The sequence below is a fragment of the Patella vulgata genome, chromosome 1 (genome assembly GCF_932274485.2).
Source record: "Patella vulgata chromosome 1, xgPatVulg1.2, whole genome shotgun sequence".
Classification (NCBI taxonomy): Eukaryota; Metazoa; Mollusca; class Gastropoda; family Patellidae; genus Patella; species Patella vulgata.
The window spans coordinates 35,988,569-36,004,975 of NC_065879.2; the positions used below are offsets into that span (position 1 = coordinate 35,988,569).

Below are 16,407 nucleotides of genomic sequence, written 5' to 3' on the forward strand. Positions count from 1 at the left end.
ATACTATTCAAAAAAAGTAGGGGATATTTGATTTTGGGGGCATAATACTAAAATATGCAAATGACTACGAAAAAAGTCACTATAGAACCTAACAGAAGAAACATTTCCAGTTACATGTGACGCCCAAACGCACCAATAGCTACCGCATGGAATGCAGGTGATGCTTGGGATCATCATGGGGGTCCAACCCAAGATTTGCACGACTCTGACTTTGAATGTTACAGTCATTGTGGCATTGAATTCCAGGGTGGAAACATCAGTTTAATTGTTTTAGTGACCAGAAAACAAATTTTGATATGCGTCGGCTTACCCAAAATGAAAGGTTACGTGCCCTTGGCATGCTACAGATCGGCACAACACAGGCGGTTGTGGCGCGGACGATGAATGTTTCTCAGTCTGTCATAAGCAGGCTATGGTCCAGATACCGTGATACACAATCTGTACAGGACAGACCACGCTCAGGTCGACCAAGGGCGACAACTCAAGCCCAGGATCGATTTATCCGTACCTTGGCCTTGAGAAATCGTGTCATCACAGCAAATCAGATCAGCGCTCGTCTTCAAACAGACACTGGTGTGAGAGTGAGTGGCCAGACGATTCGGAATCGACTGCATAGGGGTCACCTTCGCGCCCGACGTCCTCGCGTGATCCCTTGTTTGAGAGATCATCACATTCAGGCAAGACGTCGTTGGTGTAGGGATCGTCAACACTGGGATAATCGACGCTGGAGCAATGTGATGTTTTCAGATGAGTCAAGGTTCACTGTTGATTTTTGGGACAGACGTAGGAGGGTGTGGCGTCGTCGAAACGAGCGCTTCCAAGACGTTAACGTCATCAGACATGATCGATTGGGGGGTGGTTCTGTTATGGTGTGGGGAGGCATCACTGTTGCTGGAAGAACGGCTTTACATGTTGTTGCAGGGCGTGTTACAGGCCAGTACTACCGGGACAACATCTTGGCAGTCCATGTTGTGCCGTTCGCACGACGTCATGGCCGCCGTTTCATCTTCCAGGATGACAACGCAAGATGTCACAGGGCCAGGATCGTTACAGGTTACCTCCAACAACAGAACATCACCACATTACCTTGGCCAGCACTGAGTCCCGACCTCTCCCCCATCGAGCATGTCTGGGACATGCTTGGACAGAGGTTACGTCAACGTCAACAACGTCCTGCCAATGTCCAAGAACTTGCTGCTGCGTTGCAACAGGAATGGGACAATCTGGACCACAATGACCTTAGACGTCTCATTAGGAGTATGCCACGTCGGATCAATGCTTGTTTGGCAAACAGAGGAGGATTTATCCGTTACTGACTTGGTTGTGATGCTGTGGTAACTTTGCTGTTTGACCCCGGGTATCATTTTACCCTTATAATGGTCAGTCTGTGCCTTACTTAGTCTAACGATCATTTGGAATAAATCGATGAATGTGAACTTCATTTCATTTTGTCATTTGTTTCTTCGTCAGTTTCATTAGGTGACTTTAATAACACTTAAAAATCAAATATCCCCTACTTTTTTTGAATAGTATATTTGTACTGCACAGAGCATTATCAAGAATGTTAGCTACCAAAGGAAAACCAGGAACAGACTGTTTGTGGAATAGCTAGAAAATAGTAATTAAAAGCCACAGATAGCTAGCTGGTAGGTGTTTTGTATATATCTTGCAACTGACACAGATTATTGTTACCTGTAGATCCTTAATAATTAGCAGCATATTGCATCTTTACAATGTTAGGTGCTACACCATTAATTTTATCTCATACCTTGACTGTGTTAGCTGACTTTATTGTAAAAGTAAGTTGGATCAAAAGCTTTGGTTGAAAAAATGTGCTCAATGTGATCAGTTCAAATATTGAGTATAATACAATAAAGTCAGCTAGCACAGTCAATGTATTAATCCTATTCTACTATTTTATATCTACAGATCACTTTGTAAATTTTACTGTTTGGTTTACTAATATTTTTGGTATCTGCATACTAGAATTATACATTTGGAATATACAACAGCCTTTATTATTAAGACCGATAAAATACACTAACTTTACAGTAAAAACATGGTACAAACTGACTATATTACCATACACAAAAATGGTAAAGCAATGAAGCAGACAAATTTAAGCAATAATACTGAATTAGTGAATCTTCCAAGAGCAAAAAAACAACATTTGATATAGAAAATTTATATCCTTTCAAGTTTAATTTGACACCACATTTTTCAAAAAAACTAAGTAAGAAGCATAGAGTATAATAAAAGTGACTGAACTCAAGAGACAATACAAAAGACAATATTTTACCTGTATAACTTGGCCATATAAAACTTTTCTACCCTGTTGTCTTTTCTGTTCTAATGCATTATCTTCACTTTCTAGATCTGCAGTTATCTACAAACATCAAATACCAGTACATTAGATGATATACTGACCTCGAGAGGGTCCATAACCTTGTTATTACATATTACATCAGATAAAAATTATGACCTCTTAGAGTGTCCACAAGCTAAAAACATGATTTTTCATACAATCAGGGGCCATAATCGATGAATCGATGAAGTTTCAATGGGATACATGCCAATATCGAAAGGAGCCAAAATCTTCTGAACATAACCCAATATTTCAAGTTTCGTCAAAATCGGAAAAGAATTGTGACCTGTAGAGTGACCACAAACAAATAGTGGACAGCTGGCATGGCGGACGGCAAATTTGGGGCGACGGCAATATACGTCCACAGGAAAATCAAATATCACTATTATTCAGTAGTGGATACATGATTTTAGAAAAGCGGGATTCAAAGTTCAAATGAATCTTTTGAGTGAATTTGTTAATTTCAACATTAAAACAGTCTGTCCCATTCTTATTTCTAACTCATTAAGAACACTGCACATTCATGCAATATAGTACTGGTGGGGCTTCGTATGTAGAATTTAATGATGAATACTATATGTGTGTACTTCTGATAAATTAATTGGATGTTTCACTGATGCCAATTTTGATAATCATTAAAATTATAACAGTTACAGCAGTTTCTTGAAAGTCGTTCTAGGTCATTAACCTTAATAAAGATTATATTCATACAAAAAAAAACAATATTTTATCATATATAGTTAAAACTATATAGCATCACTTTTGCTCTACTCTTCAAACTTACATGGAAAAAAAAGGTAATAAAACATGAATAATCACTCAAGACCAAAATAGACGTATTTGAATAGAAAATCAAAGAATCAATACAAATCATAATTATAGTACACAACATCAATAGTTCAAGGAAAGTCATCAAAAAAAAAAATCCCTTTGAGTTCACATTATGGACTTTAAAAATAAAGAAGATTGTTTGACAGGCAACCCTTGATGACCTGGCGCCTGGTACGTTCGGGCATTTTTATGCGCGAACTCTTAGTTTTTTTATACTGGCATGCGCACAGGTACTATTTCTTTTTCTTTTAACAAGTACCCTAATCGGGGATTTCGTGCGGAGGTAGTTCGGAGGTAAACAGTCTGTGAAGTACAACCTTGTATGAACTTATCCATAGCTATATCCTTACACCGAGAGAAATTATCGAGTCTCGGTGAAAAGAACCATGGTCATCTGGTAGAAAATTACTTTTGTATTTTTTGGAACGGAAAACAGTGTTTTTAGAAGCAAACTAACCTGCCGCACATGAGGAAGTCATTATACTAATAATAAAAGGCGAGACCTCTTTTTGCGGCGCAGGCTTATCACTGAGTAGTAAACCGTCCACAAACAATAATATAGGAAGCCTAGTGACGAGTGTAGTAAGTAGGCTATAGACTATAGGTTTGAGTCGAGATTACTCGCTTTCAGTTTACTCTGGTTTTGCGATAACCAATTATGTGAGAAATACCATACTGACATTCGGTTTTTAAAAGTTGTACGCCAACTAAATGCGTTTGTTAGATACTGACAGAGCAGCCCCGAGTCGAACAATCGCCGCCCGAGCTGTCTTCGTCAGCTAGTTTCACAATATCGTGCAATAGGTGTATTAATGTGATTTTTAGGTTTAACCCCGCAAACAATGCCAAAATAGTGTTTTTACTGCTTACAGAAAACTGAAATTTAAAAAAAAAATTTTTATGAGGGTGACCCTCCCACACACTCCCTATCGAGCTGCCGCTCGGTCTGCGCAGCCTCATGCCTGGCACATACTGTCAACATTGTATATTTTTCCGTTTCCGCCCTTCCCCCCCACAATATATATTTCACGGCTACGTTGCGACGGTACCAGCATACCCAGTTGTTGACACCCATTACATCACCCCTGTCTAACAAATCATAAAGCTGTGGTGTTACGGTGGCGGCATAGTATTTCACCGTAACACCACAGCAACTCTAACCATTCATAATACATCTAACTATCCCTTTACAGCACTTCACTCCCTACACATTTCCCCTCGTCCTACTTTCCCAAACGTCAACAACACATCTCATACATCCAGTTCGCTGATTAACCCTTGTACCACGTCTACTGGTTTATACCAGTGGCACCTATGTGTGATTATATATATATACAGATAGTCTAAAAGCTGAAACCTTGATCCTGGTACCAATGTGCATTATCTTTATCTCATTTGACAACAGTTTTGGTCAGATTCAACCATAATGACACTCTTTTGGTTTTAATACAATAACAAATCTATACATAAACAGGATAACCTAAATTTTTCTGTTTAGATTAAGACTAGTAATTGCTTCCCTTGACCTCATGATGGATAGTAGTTATCTTTCTTCCTTTCCCCCACCCACTGAACGGCATATTGTGTTCACTTATTGCTCTTGAATTGAAAAAAAGTGTTTGAATTTCAATTTTCAGCTAGGTTTTGGTGAATAGTCATGATTTTGAGGCAGAAGTGAGAGAGAGAGAGAGAGAGAGAGAGAGAGAGAGAGATATGGGGTTTAACCTCCACTTGAAACAAACTAGGTCATTTTGGGACTAACATATGGTTCAATTTTATTTCATTAATTCACTTGCACATACGGATCTTTAGCAGTAGGAGGAAACCCGGAGGATCCAGAGAAAACCAACAAGGTTGGACAGGTGACTCTACTTCTTGTCATAAACAAGCGGGGAAATGAAAAAACGCCGTTTGACTCAATGACAGACCTTCTGTTCCAACGTGCACGCATTAACCATTAACAGAAAAAAAAATGAATGTTCACTAAAATGAGAGTATTCCTTTAAGATAAATATAAATGACTTCTGTTAGCAACAAGTTTATCGGTAAATAAGATGCAGATAAAGATGCAGGTGTAATGTTAGGATCATTTAATACAGTTATTTATATTACTTATGACAAATGTTATTTAAGTAGACTATTAATTGTCCATGCGTAGCCAAGTGTTGCTTTATTTCTTATATAAACTATTTTTGACCTTGATAATATACCATTGTAACCAGGATTTAGTTTGTAATATATATATACCTTTTGTATAGTAGATATATAATTATGCCTACACACACATATATATATATATATATATATATATATATGTATATTTTTAAAGTGACGATTTCTATTTCAGACAAAATACAATATATTATGAACAGGTTTGCCTGTATAAGAAATTTTGAAACCAACATACAACTTATTTATAAGAAAACGGATATTATCATGTTTTAGGAAAGAAATTGATAATATGTACTATATCTGTTGAATGGGGGTATTTTATATGGCGGTTTATTAGATTCAAAATTCTAACATGCTATCGTCTAATTTCTTACTTCCATTCATGTAATTTCTAACTTCCATTCATGTAATTTCTAACTTCCATTCATGTAATTTCTATATTAAGTCAATGTATAATCCAACTTCTTTATTTGTTCAATGTAAATTTTAATTCTGTTGCATCTTATTATGATGTCATTTGGTGTCGCCACTGTGTGCTCAATTTGGCGATTGAACACCTGATCGGGACCATTCTGTTGATACAAACGACTCGCTCTTCGTCAGGTTGAATGGTTTGGCAGAGTGTTAAAATTGAATACATAGAGAGAAATGAAATGGGGTTTAACGTCCTACTGTTCTGCTCCTATGCTGGGCTAATGAAGACGGGCATACGCCATACAGCGTGCTATTAGGGAAATTTTGCCCGGGCAACGGCACTATCGCCTATCTTATATCGAATTCCAACTGCCAAGGGATCTTTTATGTGCATTCCAATGTATACATGGGACCTCGGTTTTTCGTGTCATCCGAAGAACTAGACAGCTGTCCTTGTCCGGCCCTCCGTCCTGCATCACTGACAAGGGGGAACCACGCCGGAAAATCTGGATGAACTTTCTCTGCCAATGCAGGGATCCATAACCCGACCTCCAGGCTAGCGAGCCAGCTTCTTACCTACTTAGCCACGTGATTCCCATACATCGAGAGAGAGAGAAAGAAAGAGAGAGAGAGAGAGAGATGGTGTTTAACGTCCACGTGACACAAGCTAAGTCATTTCGGGACTAACATATGGCTCAATTTTATTTCAATAATTCGCTTGCGCGTAGGGTCTTTAGCAGTGGGAGGAACCTGGAGGACTCGGAGAAAACCCATGAGGTTGTTGGACAGGCGAACATACTCCTTGGCACGTACAACCGGGAAATCGAAACCACACCAGTTGACGTGCTAACCATTCGGCCATCCAACCCCCCAAACAACATCGAACGTGATATGGTTTACAAATACTATTTCAAATATAAGCTAAACAGCATTTGCTAATTTTTATTTAAAGCAAGTGCAGGATTTGGAGAATTTTATTTGATTTTTTTGTTACAATTGAGCAAATTAATATTTATATTGTACGGTCTATATTAACACAGGGTACAATTTTATGGATACACAATTACTGAGTTTAATACTTAAAGCGAGGTTTTGACAGGATACACTCGTCTTTATCAAGCCTCTCTCTCTCTCTCTCTCTCTCTCTCTCTCTCTCTCTCATCAAATTTCAGCACTCTGTCCAACCTTCAACCCAACGAAGGACGAGTCGTTTATATCAACATAATGGTCCTGACCAGGTGCGCAATCACCAAATGAGCACGCAGTGGCGACACCAAACGACTTCATAATGATGGTTGCTAGGTAGAATGTAAAAATTATAAATTCGTTGATGTTGATGCTAAACGTGTAAAGCATCAATGAAGAAGACGTTTTTCGTCTAAATAATAGAAATAAGATGAAATAGAATTAAAATTTACACTGAACAAATAAAGAAGTTGGATTATACATTGTCTTAATTTAAAAGTTACATGAATAGAAGTTAGAAATTACATAAATAGAAGTTAAAAAATACATGAACAGAAGTTAGAAGTTTAGAATTTTGAATCTAATATACCGCCATAGTTTTAGTCCTGTGATTTTAGGCACCTAGCTGTTATGATTAAGATACTCAACTGAGGACACAAGACGTTTTGCTAGGAGTGGTTTCTATTGGGGTGAACAAGTGTGCCTAAGTCCGGGTGGACTTCTTTCACATACACTAACAGCTCATATTGAGTTCCACAAACTACAATACAAATCTATAAAAGTTAATTTAGAGAGAGAGAGAGAGAGAGAGAGAGAGAGTTTAAGATCCAGGGCACAAACCAGGTCATTTGGGGAATAAAATATATGCCTATGGTTCAATTTGATTTTAACAATTTGCTTGCATGTAGAGTTCTTGAGCAGTGGGAGGAAACTAGAGTAAACTCACAAGGTTGGACAGGCGACCCTACACCTTCTGTACATGCTAGGAAATGACAGATTTAATGATCTAAAGTGCATGTGTTAGACCAATTGGCCACCCAAGCCCCCTGTTAATCAATATCCACAACTAAAATCATAAGTTAGTTAATCAACTGTAATCAATATGGTAATCAATGATTCATTAAGATAATATAACATGGAAAATAGAATAAAAAGGATTCATGAAATCAGTCTACTAATTTATGTCACTCCCAAATATTCTCACTATGTTGACATTACCCCGATTCATGTCACCTCAGGAAACTGACAAGACAAAAGAGGAATACCGGTACAAACATTTTTTTTATTTGCTTCAAATTAAATTGGGTTGAGGGGATTAAATAACAAGAATTTCTATTTAAAATAACTTTTAAGATACATCTATCACATTTACTATATGTATTGCATTACAGGCCCCCCTCAGATATACATCATAACAACAAAAGCCTGAAGGGATATAAGATAACAATGGTTGAATGCTATTTACCCAAAAAATTTAAAATTGAGAACAGGTATATCTCATTAATTTTATCCCTGGCTGGTGTAGAAGAGTAGAAGCCATATAAAATCCTCAGCTTTTCAGTGCCCCTCTGGTCAAAAGGAACTCGATAATTGTAAATCAAGGATCTAAACCAATGAAGTTCTGGGAATGACTGATAAAGAATCATCAAGTGTCATGTGAGGACACAGGGTCAATTTGATACCATTACTCAATAAGCAAATTCACTAAAAATTAAAAAATGTCTCCAAAGGTATAAGGGTATATTATGAAGACAAATGGTAAAAACAAACTACAGATATCTGATGAAAACCAAGTTTGAGCACAAAGTTCACAGAGATTTATCCATCACCCTTAACATTGGGTTTATCATTATAATTTTATGCTTTACCTTATTTTGAGAAACATTATTTTTCAGCGCAATATTATCAGGATCATCATTGGACTGTGTTACCGATTTTAAATATTTCTTGTTAAGTTTATATCTGTTGGCTACACATATTTCAAATGCTATCACTGAAATTAAAGTATTAAATTCATTAGTAGTTGAGCCAGAAGTCATGCAAAATGTTATTTAAATTAAGTATACATCTATAAGAAATGAAATGAAATGCAATGGGGTTTACATTCCTACTGTTCTGCTTCGAATGAGCTTATAAAGACGGGCATACACCATACAGTGTGCTATGTGGAAAATTTTACTCGGGCAGCGGCACTATCGCCTACTCTTATATCAAATTCCAACTACCAAGGGATCTTTTAAGTGCATGCCAATGTATACACTGAACCTCAGTTTTGCATCCCATCCAAATGACTAGACAGCTGTCCTTGTCAGGCCCTCTGTCCTGCACAACTTGGTAGGATGCAGTATGCTATATGAAGGAAATTTTGACTGTACAGCAGCACTACAGGCTACATTTATTTTGAATTCCAAAAAGTACACAGGACCTCTGTTTTCTGTCCTGTCCGAATGATTACACACTTTTTCTTCTTGCCAAGGACTTGGTGCTGCACTACCGGCAAGGGGAAACCACCATGGAAAATCAACATTGGCATTCAACATGGATCCTCCTTTTTGTGAGCTAGCTACTTACTCATTGAGCCACTGTGGCTCAAAAATAGTTTTCAACAAGAAAATCACTAGAAAGAGAAATTGGATACTGGAAAAGAGAAACCCAGTAGTATAAAAGAATGATGATGACTAAAGAAAATGGAGGGGGAGATCGATATTAATTTTCTTTTTCCAAATCCCATTTTCAAATTTAGTTAAAAATCATTTCATCATAGCAAATGTCAACTTCTTTTAGTCATCTGCAACACGTCCATAATGTAATACCTGGTGAAGATGATTTGTTGTTTGTAAGGATGATTTGAAAAATCAATATGTAGTACTGAAATATGAGAATCATGTTGTTGCTGTGGGTCGAGTATATCTTTTATTGATTACTACCAGTAATACAATATCATTTTCTACTACTATATATAAGTAATTTACCTTGTTGGTCAGGTATTTGAGGTCGAACTCGGTCCTGTCCTCGCGCTACCGCTATCTCAGAATGGACGGAACTACAACATAAAGAACATGAATACAATATTGATCTATTGCGATTAATTAATATTCACCTAAAAGATATACACTAGGGATTATATATAATCAACCAGCAAAAATTAATAATCAAATACGTCTCTATTTACATAAATACTTTAACAAAGAAATCTCTATTTGTGCATAAATCAGTAATATAAGCATGCATTAACAAACCTCTCATTTTTCAAACCTGATACAAATCAAGATCAATTTTGTTTTTATATGTAATAAAACAGTGAAAAAAAATAATTTCAATTTGAATTCCTTGCTTATTACAAGAGCTTTAAAGCTACGTTCCCAGAAAAGTATTTATCGGGTGGTTATTTCCAATAAAAGTATGTCAATTTTGGTATATATGGAAAGTAGAAATATCCAATCTTACTAGAAAAATACTGGATTCCCTGAAAAACACTAATGGAGCACATACAGGACAAAAATGTACAGGTTTCCCTAATCGACAGCACGACGATAAGGAGTGTCTGCATGCGTGACATTGAAGGTTGCGTGCAGTGATTGAGCGTTTGATGTACATGTTGATAAACTTTGTGAAGAGTTAGACGTACAACACTTTCTGAGATAAAAATCACGGAAAAAGACGGGGGCAGTGGATAATCCGAAAATTTAATTAGCCTTCGATATTTGTAATAAATAGTCAGCGATAAAGGCAACATCGTCTTGTGTATGCAATGTATTCTCCTCCGACTTCCCACCCGTTGTGTCACGTGACACAAACATGACCTCTTCTGATCGATTTTTTATAGCCGGGTATTCCCCGACAATTGCAATGTTTTGAGAAAGATTTGAAGCAAAATTATGATGAATTAATTAGTTTGAATATGTTTTTAGTCCAAATATATCAAATCACCCAGTTTGTACCCGGGAATGTATCTTTAAAAATTTGTCAGTCTGTTAGTTATTAACATATTATGTTTTCTTCAGATTAGCAAAATATTTTTTCAAAGTACATGACAAATTTAAGCACTACCAAACTTTTTTCACAGATATTTTTCTGTGTTTTACACATAATAATCTAACCATTTGACTGTATCTACTGTATTTTAAGGCTAATTTCATTGAAGTCATAATTCTACGCATGTGAATGAATGATAAGTAATTTGTCCCACTGGTCAATTTTACTGTCAGTCATTCAAGACTGGCAAATATGGCTGAATCGAGAACCCCGATTTACATATCTGTAGCTCTTTGGTTCATTATCCCCTTAGCTATACAATCTGATATGATATATCACATTTTACCAGTTGTATATATATATATATGTTTGTTTTAATAATGTGATATATTCAATTGTAGGGTATGCTGCTCCCCATGGGTGTTTCAGGCAATAAAATTTGATCAAGTTTAAAATTTAGCATAAGGCTCAGCGTTACTCAAACTAAAATAAGCCACTCATCAGAGAGATGTATATCCCTCTGCTGGACATCAGAAATGCTATTTCAAAAATAACTCATTCGAATTTAATGAAATTTTGAATTTGTGATAATAACTGTATTTATTTTTCTATTTACATTCCCAGGGCTAATGGGTCTTTAAATAATATATAGATTCTAAAGAATAATCAATAATATACTGCACAAACCTCCAGTTCTAGACATTTGTTCTTTGTAAATAAAAATAATTTTAAACATCTTTACAAAAATCAATGCACAACTTTGAAAAATCTTTACTAAAATCAATGCACAACTTGTCTTTAATAAAAGGAAGAATTAAAGCATGTTGTGTATTTAAAACTGAACCACAGAACAAGGACAAATAAAAAAAGCAGTAGAGACAGTACAATAGGATGCATATAGAGGCGACCTTGTAACATTTAATTAAACTGGGAAGACAATACATTTAAGAATGCATTATGCAAGAGCTAAATCTGTCTATTGCAGGTCTTTCTTTAGGCCTGAAATGTTATCTAAATTATTAATTAGACATTAATTAACCTATCCAGACCATAATCAACTCTCGATGGCATTGTTAGCCTGCAATTATTAGTGGATTATGAGCCGATTTACTGCATAACTTTCCTTCACGATTTAGCGATTAAATGGATAATCGAGACTATGCTGTTTATCATACTAATTTTAGTAATGATGATCAAGGCTAGGCGGAAATTTCAATCACTTAGTTCTCGGTTCATAGTGGATCAATTTGAATGAAATTTTCAGCAAATTTCGTTTACATTATCTAGTTTTTTAACTATTATAGTGAGAAATGCCAACTTGTTATCGAATCTCCCATAATGTATCTTTAACAATGCATTATGTAAGAGCTAAATCTGCTTATTGCAGGTTGCCTTTTTCTGGATTCAAATTTTATATAATAACTAGAAGAATGCCCGGCTTCGCTTGGGGGTCATAACCCCGAAACCGGAAGTGGCAGACTAACGCCACCTAGCCTATGTTACTCCCCGGTCCGAGCTACGCCTATACCCCAAATTTCAGACTCGGGGCAGACCTAGTGTAGCCGCCAACCCCGAAGAGACAGACAAACAGACAAACAACCGACAGTCACAAATATTAGTATAGATAGATAATAATAGTTTATTCACAACTTCATGTACAAGCATGAGTATTTTAAATAAATTATTATTTAAACATTATAAGAAGCCCATAATCAACTCTCTGGGCCATCAGATGGCTCCGATTTTAAATAGATTAGAACACTGCAGCCATTCAAGAGTTTAGGGGTAAAATAGATAATCTAGACTTAGTCTCAGTTTTCAAGTACTTTGCACAAAATAAAGTAATTTGACTGAAATTTTCAATACATTCAAGAGTTTAGGGGTAAAATAGATAATCTAGACTTAGTCTCAGTTTTCAAGTACTTTGCACAAAATAAAGTAATTTGACTGAAATTTTCAATACATTCATTATTTTATTTTTTTCAACTACAGTATTCTTTATCTAATTCTTAAATAATATATCATTAACAAAAATATATGAAAATGTTGATATTTTGTTATTGTCCTACTACTGCTCAAAAAAAAAACCCATTCATCTGGATCCTATTCTTATATTTACACGTATATGCCTTATTTTTTAGATAATTCAAACTGCATACCCTGAACGGGTTTACTGTTAATTAATGTTACACCTACACATACTTAAACAGGATGTCTTTCAAACAAATACTAGGGATGGTTTAAGATACTGATGTCTACATGTAAATTTACATTACTTTGTTTTTTAAGCAAATATTTCCTTCAGTTAAGTGACAATGTTAAAATTGTGTTAGGTCACTAGCATAACATGTGTACTAAAAAAAAGGATTTTCAGGCCTAATCAAGAATGATATTTTTAAATATAAAGCAATGACCAGTGATATACTTATATTGCATTGATTAATGTCAGGTTTACCGAAATTATGAGTTTCTAGCTTAAAATATAACTCGAATCATGTTACATTCTTTTCTATTTTATTACCATAAATAGAACACATGCATCTTTTACTGTTTATATTCTGATGTTTAGGGTTTGATTATAACTTATTTTGTGTCAGTTTAGTTTTTTGAATTCAATCGGTAGGTGCTGTTCCATTACAATTTTTTGTTGTAATGTGTTTTAAGGCACTTCAAAAAAAAATCAATATTTCTTGAAAATTGTTTAAAAAGTTATATACCCAAATCTGACGACCTTTTTCTTGTGATAAGCTTATTATATAATATAAAGATTTGTCTTCGTATATTTCCACTATTAAATAAAATAAATTGTGGTGCAATCTCACTAAACTAGTACCATTTATTATCCATTAATTTATTTAAAAAGAGAATATAATAAAATTAATATATTGTCCTATAATCTGACCTAGGAAGAAAAAATGTGCTAATGTTAGAAGGAATTGAATTAAAAATTTCTGTTATTTGCTAATAAAAACAACTATAAAGCTAAAATTGATTCTTAAAGATGTAATATGAAAATTTATTGTAAATTCCTGGCAAAAATTTTAAATTTGTCAAGTACGTATTCTCTACAATTTCGTAAAACATAAACCAAGACAGACTGGAATATAAATGTGATTATTACACAGATACTATGATTAGTTTTTTATAAGTAGAAGAGTGCGTGAACTGATTTGGTCAACAAACAATGGCTTTCATGACGTGACCTATGATCTATACCTACCTTGTTTGAAAGGATAAAACAAATCCGTTAATTTCTTCTGAATATAAACACACAATATCTCCTATACACAAGGTATCATCCATTTTTCAGTATTTGAAATACCGTCTGCTCTTCCTTCCTTGGTCAATTGGTGTTCTAGTCCAGCACACGTTCCACAAATTATAATGGCATTGACATGGTTATATTTCGGAGAAAATGCCCTGAGAACAATAATGGCAAACCTATTGAACCGATAATAAATCTTTATATAGGCGCCTACACAGTCTTTTTTAAGTTGTCGCCGACTCAAGGCTTTCTTTTGTAGTACATATCTATATTCATGTTACAATACTCCAACACAGCAGAAAACTAAATCAAAGGGGGAGTCGGGCTTTGGCTTGAACGGCGGTGTAGCACGCTATTCGTTGCTACGATACACATAAACACGTGGAACGAAAGAAAAACAAAGGGGTCTATGCGAGAGGATTACTGACGTTTACCATGCGTGTAAATTAGCTATCTGTGTCTAAATGTAAGTTAAATAAGATCAATAGGCCACACTAATCGTAAAAAAGTCAATTAAATTGATACGGCATCTGAACTTTAAATACCGGTTAATAGCTGTTAATTAGGAAGGATTCGCCGACAGAATGTCGAGAATTATTCCCGCCAAAACCATTTATAGAGTATATGCCAATTATCTATATTTTTTCTTGTTTTCACATAAAAGAAGTGTTTTTTTTCTTAAATTATAGTAGTTAGCAGTGGCAGTTTTCTTCCAGGCTTCGTCAAATATACTTGTCAAAAACCACAGGCCCTCGAATTAATTAAAACTGAAAACAGTTTCGGCCGAGCCAGGTGTAGGCCTATAGTTTACTTACAGGTCCTTAAAAACTTAAAAATATATATGTTCTGGTAATTTCCATAACAGTTGGAAAATAAAGTGTTAAGATATCATATTCTTATATAATTACAGTATTGTAATACAGATATGGTATTATTATATAGTTGCATAATGCTATTATAGTCAGAAACCCGATAATTGGTCACCTGCGCCCAGATACTGTACATAGCCCCAGATTACCGTGTCTTAATTATTTCTACACAATTCAGCTTCGTCCCACGACGATACCAGCATATAGACGAAAAACAATTGCATTCTAAGCATTAAGGCTCGCAGGATTTTTTAGATTCCAAAGCCCTGCTTTAATAATTAAATTTAAATATTCAAATCAGTTAAAATTAATATTTTCTTTGAGTGTGTGCCCGGTGTGTGAGGGTGTGAGGGTGGTGGTGGGGCGGGGGTCCGATCGGTAGTCTTGCATGTGCATTGAATATGCGTTAAAGATTAGGTGTAGTATATTGCTACACCGACTTTATAATCTATGTGTTATGTATGGTCCGTTATCTGAGAACTGTATTTACTTTTAGTGAAATGAAAGGATGTGCTTATTATTTGCTTTATCAGAAAGAAAACTCAAATTACGTGCAAGAACGTGATTGAACAAAGAAATGAAATGGGTTTAACATCCTACTTTTCTGCATCAACCGGGATAATGAATTCCAACGGTCGGGGGTTCTAACGCGTACAGGACCTCGATTTTTGCTACCATCCAAATTACAAGACGCTATTCCTTGTCAAGCCCCCGTCCTTCGCAACTGACAAGAGGGAAAATCCAGAAGAACTTTATCGGTCAACATCGGGATTGGACCCACAATATCCTGGTTAGCGAGCCAGTGCCTCACTCACTGGTCCAGAACAGTGGGACGTGAAACCTCATTTCATCTCCTTTTTTATTACAGCTGTGAGCCACGGAGAGAAAAAAAGTTAACGTATTGAGTTGTCAGTGTCTCTATATAATAGAATGACGAATTATGACAGTTTTTCATCCTTCTTCCATTTCTTAGTCAAGTCTCGCGGTCGATTTATTAATGTGAGAAAGGCCAGGCAAGCGTGTGGATATCGAAGTAACTTTACTCACACTTTCGCGTTTTATTTTTAAACGCTGGACAATGATGCGCAAAACTAGAGATCAAATCAATGTTACGTTTACACTGATCAATTCTCACGTAGTTTTGGGACGATTTTAGTCTTGAATGTACGTCGATTGGGATGCATTGGTAAGCAAAGCCGTCAGGGGAAGTTTGGTACTGAGGATAAACTCTAGAAAGCACCATTCACAATAAGTTTTTCAAAGTCCCACTTCCCCTTCCTAGAATGCATCTGGAACAATTAGAAAAGCAATAATGCACCAGTAACGCCCTTATAACACTAAATCATTTTAGATCTATAACTGTTCCTAACAGTTTGATTAACCCGGCTGCTCTATCATAAATAGCTATTATCCACCCCTTTACCATTGTGTTGTAGATAATCATTATGACTATATAATTATTATGTACATTTGTTATTAGTGTCCTGTGTTACTCTTATTGATTTTCAACATTGTCGGACATGTATATGGATTATAGTTCTATGTTACAG

At 35.7% G+C, this 16,407-nt stretch overlaps 1 protein-coding gene across 1 annotated transcript in view; it reads right to left on the minus strand.

The window, feature by feature from the left end:
- Positions 1–14,183, minus strand: part of LOC126810080 (inositol 1,4,5-trisphosphate receptor type 1) — a 47,056-nt gene extending 32,873 nt beyond the window's left edge. The window contains exons 1-4 of the mRNA XM_050535042.2: positions 13,944–14,183; positions 9,721–9,791; positions 8,617–8,741; positions 2,300–2,386 (exon numbers count right to left, since the gene is read on the minus strand). Of these exons, the coding sequence (XP_050390999.2) occupies positions 2,300–2,386; positions 8,617–8,741; positions 9,721–9,791; positions 13,944–14,026 (366 nt within the window). The 5' untranslated portion in view covers positions 14,027–14,183. The remainder of the gene's footprint in view (positions 1–2,299; positions 2,387–8,616; positions 8,742–9,720; positions 9,792–13,943) is intronic.
- Positions 14,184–16,407: the final 2,224 nt, after the last annotated feature.